Source organism: Physeter macrocephalus, chromosome 7 (assembly GCF_002837175.3).
Source record: "Physeter macrocephalus isolate SW-GA chromosome 7, ASM283717v5, whole genome shotgun sequence".
NCBI classification, from domain to species: domain Eukaryota; kingdom Metazoa; phylum Chordata; class Mammalia; order Artiodactyla; family Physeteridae; genus Physeter; species Physeter macrocephalus.
In genome coordinates, this window is record NC_041220.1 from 59,280,473 (window position 1) to 59,287,708 (window position 7,236).

The window sequence follows — 7,236 nt, forward strand, 5'->3', positions numbered from 1 at the left end:
AAGAAGTAACAACTGACACTACAGAAATACAAAGGATCATGAGAGATTACTACAAGCAACTATATGCCAATAAAATGGAAAACCTGGAAGAAATGGACACGTTCTTAAAAAGAACAACCTTCCGAGACTGAACTAGGAAGAAACAGAAAATATAAACAGACCAATCACAAGCACTGAAACTGAAACTGTGATTAAAAATCTTCCAACAAACAAAAGCCCAGGACCAGATGGCTTCACAGGCAAATTCTATCAAACATTTAGAGAAGAGCTAACACCCATCCTTCTCAAACTCTTCCAAAATATAGCAGAGGGAGGAACACTCCCAAACTCATTCTAGGGGCCACCATCCCCCTGATACGAAAACCAGACAAAGATGCCACAAAAAAAGAAAACTACAGGCCAATATCACTGATGAACATAGATGCAAAAATCCTCAACAAAATACTAGCAAGCCGAATCCAACAGCACATTAAAAGGATCATAGACCATCATCAAGTGGGGTTTATCCCAGGAACGCAAGGTTTCTTCAGTATATGCAAATCAATCAATGTGATACACCATACTAACAAATTGAAGGAGAAAAACCACATGATCATGTCAAAAGATGCAGAAAAAGCTTTCAACAAATACTCAACATAGTTTTGGAAGTTTTAGCCACAGTAATCAGAGAAGAAAAAGAAATAAAAGGAATCCAAATCCGAAAAGAAGAAGTAAAACTGTCACTGTTTGCTAATGACATGATAGTATACATAGAGAATCCTAAAGATGCTACCAGAAAACTGCTACAGCTAATCAACGAATTTGGTAAAGTAGCAGGATACAAAATGAAATCACAGAAATCTCTTGCATTCCTATACACTAATGATGAAAAATATGAAAGAGGAATGAAGGAAACATTTCCATTTACCACCCTAACAAAAAGAATAAAATACCTAGGAATAAACCTACTTAAGGAGACAAAAGACCTGTATGCAGAAAACTATAATACACTGATGAAAGAAATTAAAGATGATATAAACAGATGGAGAGATACACCATTACCCAAAGTAATCTACAGATTCAATGCAATCCCTATCGAACTACCAAAGACATTTTTCACAGAACTAGAACAAAAAATTTTACAATTTGTATGGAAACACAAAAGACCCTGAATAGCCAAAGCCATCTTGAGAAAGAAAAACAGAGCCGGAGGAATCAGGCACCCTGACTTCAGACTATACTACAAATCTACAGTAATCAAGACAATATGGTACTGGCACAAAAAACAGAAATATAGATCAATGGAACAGGATAGAAAGCCCAGAGATAAACCCACGCACATATGGTCACCTTATCTTTGATAAAGGAGGCAAGACTATACAATGGAGAAAAGATAGCTTCTTCAATAAGTGGTGCTGGGAAAACTGGAGAGCTACATGTAAAAGAATGAAATTAGAACACTCCCTAACACCATACACAAAAATAAATTCAAAATAGATTAAAGACCATGTTTTGCATTAATTCTACTTTATTCATTCCCTCTCTATCTCTTAAGATTCAGTAATATTTATCAAGTACCGTGAGACAACCAGCAGCCCGAAAAAGATATATTAAATGCAGATTACATATTATATGCATTCCCCAACTTACAGAAGGGTTATGTTCTAAAAGTTTATCTGTAAATAAGCATTTTGGAACTCATATCACATTTTCCCACTGAAACAATTTTATAAAAGGTAGTTAGGTCAGTCAGGCCACCCCGCAGAAATCTATAAAGTTCAAACTTACTGGACTTATTATATTTTACTGCAGCGCTGTGGGCTTTTTTTTTTTTTTTCCAACTAACCACCTTGTACGACTATTTCTTTGATAAATGCAATAGGGATTCTAGGAATACTTCTGTCAGAGGCTCTGTGTATACATACACACACACCCTTTACCTGGGCCTATGTGCCAAAATGTTCCTTAGTTATCAGAGTATGCAGAGTGGAGCAGAGTTTAGATGAGGGGCTCTTGCATTTGAAGGCTGCAGGAAGTTGGGGTTCTAGAGCTTACTAAGAGGCAGTAGTCTTGGGAGGTTCTATGGTAACTGTTCCTACTGGGTGTCACAGATATAGGGCAGAGATGGGGGATTATAACTTCCACCAGGTTTATCTTCTAGAAAATCATTTTTTAAAAAATTAGACACTTCCTAATAATCACTTTTAATATGTTTTTAAATGTTTATAAACTCAGAGCAAAATAAATTATAGGTTACTTTTGTGTACTTTAGCTACATCCTAAGCTATAACAATAATCTCTTCTCCCCGACTGGACAGACACAGGCCTCCCTCCACCCACCACAGGCAGAGGATGCCAGCAGGAAGTCCTGGAAACGAGTGTTTAATCTAAGGAGAAGGCTGCCTCTATTTGGGATCAACTTTTCTACCACACTCAAAGGCAACTAGATTCTTTGCTTTGAATATTTTTATGCCACAGAATGTTTTCTTGGATACAAGAAAAAGGTGTAAAAAGCCACAGAGATAAAATGACTTAATTTCATACGTAAACACTTTCTTATATGCCTATTAATTTGATAATTTGAAAGAAAAATACATAGGGATTCAATATTTACATAAAACTACCTATTCTATTATTTAGGCCTAATACCACATACAGTTTCTTCTTTTTTCTTTTAAATTCAGAACTCCATGAACATGCTTCAATTATGCAGTGCTACCATACCATTATAAGATTGTAAATGTATTTTTATAAAGTCCAGGTCCAGAAATACGACACAACTTTCCAGATTCACTATAGAATCATATCAGAAATCAAGAGTTCCAGATTCTTCCCTGTCTCAAACTCAGCCGAGGTTTATTCCACTTGCCTGCATAGGTGTTGGCCTTGTTCAGGAGGTCCGTGCATGCATGCATATCAGCGAAAGCCCGGATTCCTAAGCAGTTGACAGGGTGAAGCTGAGATTCCAAAAATTCACAGCAAGTCTTCTTTACATCCTGTAACTGTAACAGACCAGCTGCTGGGAGAAGTACCTATAACACACAAGTAAGCATGGTTAGGCAACTGGCTAGAAAAAGTTTCACTGTTCACTGTGTCTATAGAGGGCTTAGGGGTCCAGCCACAGCTCAAGATCTGCATCCAGACCCCAGCATCCCATAGAAGAGTAATGTAACAATTATTTACAAAAAGGGTGATGCCTCCTTCCATTCCCCATAATTTCTATGGAATCTTTCAAAGATCTCTTCTTGGTCACAAGAATATAAGAGATATCAGATCATATTAGATTAATGTTTCTTTTCATAAGCAGAAACAAAATGTTCCTTTGAATTTTAAAAACATAAATTATTAGGCTGTTAGGGGGTGCTATGGTTCAGTGAAAATGGTTTTCTTCCCTTAGTTCAAGTAGTCATGAGCTTCAGTGATTTGTGGCAAAGGGGTGAGCACAGAGTAATATATACCACAACAAAGCCTCATTCTGTTTTTCCACTGTCTCTGAGTAACACCACAAACTGTTTTCCTTAGGGGGATAGAACAATTTAAAACTCAACAGTCTAACTACAATCAAACAGTTTCTCTGAAATGTAATATATGTGCTAAAAAAAACCATAAAGAGTAACTGCCTAATAATAACTTTTTAATTTGTATTTTTATTTCAATAACTCCAAGAGATTTTGATTAATTAGGTTATTCTTTGGGATTTAACCAGTATCTTTACTAGAAATACTACATCCAACACTACAACTGCTTTTCAAATAGGTCAATGATGGAAAAATTCTTCCTTGTAAGTGAATTAGTATGATGCTATGTAAAGGACCATATTTGAAAATCAAATTGGAAAACTTCTTAAATAAAACTTCATAAAAAAGAAGTTTGCAAGTCCTTCTATAAAAACCAAAGGGGGGAAAAAAAAACTATCAGAATAGTCAATTTAAGAAAAGGTCATGTTGGCATATTAGCATAAAAAATAAGTAAGATCTAAGTTCCTTCAGGAACTGACTTTCATATATGCCAAGCTGCAGCCCAAAGAGAAAAGAGACAGTAGTTTTGAATATCCTTTACAATTTTCCTAAATGTATGTAGTAAGTCCTAAATGCTGAAGAGAAAGAGTACATTCGTATCTTTCTGTAACACAAACTACTCTATTTTCTTAAAGGAACCACAGCAGCTTTAACTCTCAGATCTAAAGGCTGTGGGCCCACATGTACACAATCAAATGGTTATGAAGCAAGGACTAAGAGGACAACTCTTTGTGTTTTAGTCCAGCTCCACCAACTAATATTAGTTTTCTCTGAAAACAAGGAAACAGTATCTGGTGATAATGTCTTCTCCTTCTAAATTTAAGAAAAATAAAGTGTAAATAATTCTGTTTATAGCCGAATCTTTTGTATAATATATATAGTGTGTTTCATTATGTTATGGGAATGAATCTCCATGGAAGGCTTTAGTTGCTGACAATTTGCAAGTTGGAGTTTTTCTACACTGGTATAATTGTGCTCTGAAGTAACGTAAAGTACATTCCAAGATGCTTAACTGTGCAGTCATTTAATTCAGCAAATACATATAGTTAAGTGGTCTTCAGTGTAAGATTCAATCTCTGTGAAATTTGCACAAATATCAATAGTAATGATCACCCACCTAATCAGCATTTTCCCAGAGACAACAAAGTATAATACAGTAGTACTCAAATTGCTTTGTAATACAGAAAGACAGGGATCCTTGAGGGGGTAAGCAGCCAAGCAGAAGCAGGTTCACTCACGCATTGTTGGTGGGTGTGTACACTGGTTCAACCTCCATGAAGAGCAATTTGTCTACTTAATCAAAATTACAAATGCACATATCCTCCAACCCAGCAATTTAACCTACAGATACACTAACATATGCACAAAAGCTCACACACACAAGACATTCGTTAGAGCATTATTGTGGATAATAGCAGAAGTTAGAAAAAAGCCTAAATGTCCACTGTAAGGAGATTGGTTAAACACTGATGATCATCCATTCGATGGAACACTGCAACCATTCAAAAGAATGAGGAAACTATATGAATGGGAAAATTTCTAAGATATATTCTTAAGGGAAAAAAATCAGCAATTGGTTCATACTATGCTGACATACACATACACACCCATATTTATATACATATCCATCTAAAAAAGCAGCTATAGCAGACTTCTAAAAATTTATTTTGCTTCCTTGACTTCAACTTCATCACTACCAAGTCTAGACCTACCCTATCAGGAGACTGAAATTCATAAAACTGTAGAATCCCAAATCTGGAAAGGATATGGCAAGTCATATAGGCCAGAGATATAAAAGTTATTTTAATTGTAGGCCACATGGCTAGAGATTCACATATAATTTTTTATTGGTGCCAATGATGGGTCAAGTGGTTCCATGCCTGGCAAACATATATTAAGTACACCTTAAATGTTAGTAACATGTGTAAAATGAATTTATTTATATTTTTCTTTTATCAGTAAATCCTTCAAAAATGCCTCAGTTTTATGATGTAATTTTACTAGGATTAAACTTCAATAGCTCATAATTATTAAATAATTATATACAGCTTCAAAAACAATTAATAATTGGCCCAGGCTTACTGATATCATGAAAACAGGAAAGCAGCTGGGACCACACCAAATGCCCAGATTACTCTATGTATCAGACAACCAGCTAAAAAACCAACCAAACAAAACATGCTCAAATTACAGATGAACCATATCCCACAATCAGAACCAAACAGCTGGCAGCCTACGAGCTAGATGCCTTGGGATCAAGTCAAATCAAACCTCCTGATTTGTCTGATGAAGAAACCAAATCCTAGAGAGGCCAAAAGATCTGACCAAGTTGCACAAAGCTAGTGATATAAAATTCACCAACTCTTTGGCCTATTGTTCTTTCCACTACCTTGAGCCCCATCTGTAGATGCAGAATGGAAGTGCTTGTCTAATTTCTAAATCTGCAATGTTGCTGTTTTCAGAAGAGTAATAAAGACGAAAATCACTTCAACCAAATTTACGCAGTTGCTTCCATTTACTGACTAATTACCGTGTCAGGCACTGTCTTAAGCACTTGACAGGCAACAACACCTCATTACCCCCATTAGACACAATGAATACAGAGACTGGGAGAAGCTGGTAACTTGCCCAAGGTCACACACCTGGATGGGATAGCTTGAATCTGCTAGGAGAGAGGTATTAAACAAAGTGGGTGTAATGCTTTTAGATGGCACAGACGAACATTCTCATGTTAATAGTTGGGAATACATCTTTAAAGTTACTGTCTATTTATTTCAATAAAATAAATTCTTAAGTAAATTTAAGCAAAAACTGAGTCATGAAGATAAAAACATTAAGTATTTAATAGTATGAGCACTACAGAATATAGCAAATCATGAAGGTGGCACACAAATTACTGATTTGGGAGATCAGATTTAGTATCCTAATCTTTCAATATCTGATATCATTCTGGCTTCTGTGGTTTTTACATATCGCTGAAAATGAAGATGTGCTTTTTAATCTGGGGCGATCATAATCCCATGGCTTATTTTCTACAAAGTGGATTAACTGTACAGTTAGTAACAAATGTGGGAAACATCTATATTGTGAAGAGGTGGTTTCTTAATGTGCTATTCAGGTCACAAAAATATCTTGGGCATTATAATTAAGAGATCTGAAGAATACATTTATATCTCTAAAACTAATTTTCCTAAGCTCTCTAAAGAAGCAGTTGAATAGCGGTGCTTCATATATGAAATGGAAGTATATATATATATATATATATATATATATATATTTTTTTTTTTTTTTTTTTTTTAAAAAGGATAGCTTTATTACTTTGCCAGGCAAAGGGGGACACAGTAGGCTACTGCCTCAAAAAACTATGTGTCCCAACCCAGGAGGATTTGATAAGGCGTTTTATAACAATACTTCCCAAGGGAGGGGTTGCTGACAAGATTACGGTGTGTGCAGGGTCTCAGGTCCTTGATCTCCTAATCTGTTTTTTTTTAATTTTTTTTTTTTTGCGTTAACAGGCCTCTCACTGTTGTGGCCTCTCCCGTTGCAGAGCACAGGCTCCGGATGTGCAGGCTCAGCGGCCATGGCTCACAGGCCCAGCCGCTCCGCGGCATGTGGGATCCTCCCAGACCGGGGCACGAACCCATGTCCCCTGCATCGGCAGGCGGACTCTCAACCACTGCACCACCAGGGAAGCCCCTTTTTTAAATTTTTTAATTTAATTTAATTTATTTTTTTATAC

General features: G+C 36.2%; 1 protein-coding gene across 5 annotated transcripts in view; it reads right to left on the minus strand.

The window, feature by feature from the left end:
• KLHL2 (kelch like family member 2) overlaps positions 1-7,236 on the minus strand; it is a 132,629-nt gene that overhangs the window by 52,899 nt on the left and 72,494 nt on the right. For all 5 annotated transcript variants that reach the window (XM_024116869.3, XM_055086009.1, XM_028491872.2 and 2 more), the window contains one exon: positions 2,849-3,011. In XM_024116869.3, the coding sequence (XP_023972637.1) occupies positions 2,849-3,011 (163 nt within the window). The remainder of the gene's footprint in view (positions 1-2,848; positions 3,012-7,236) is intronic.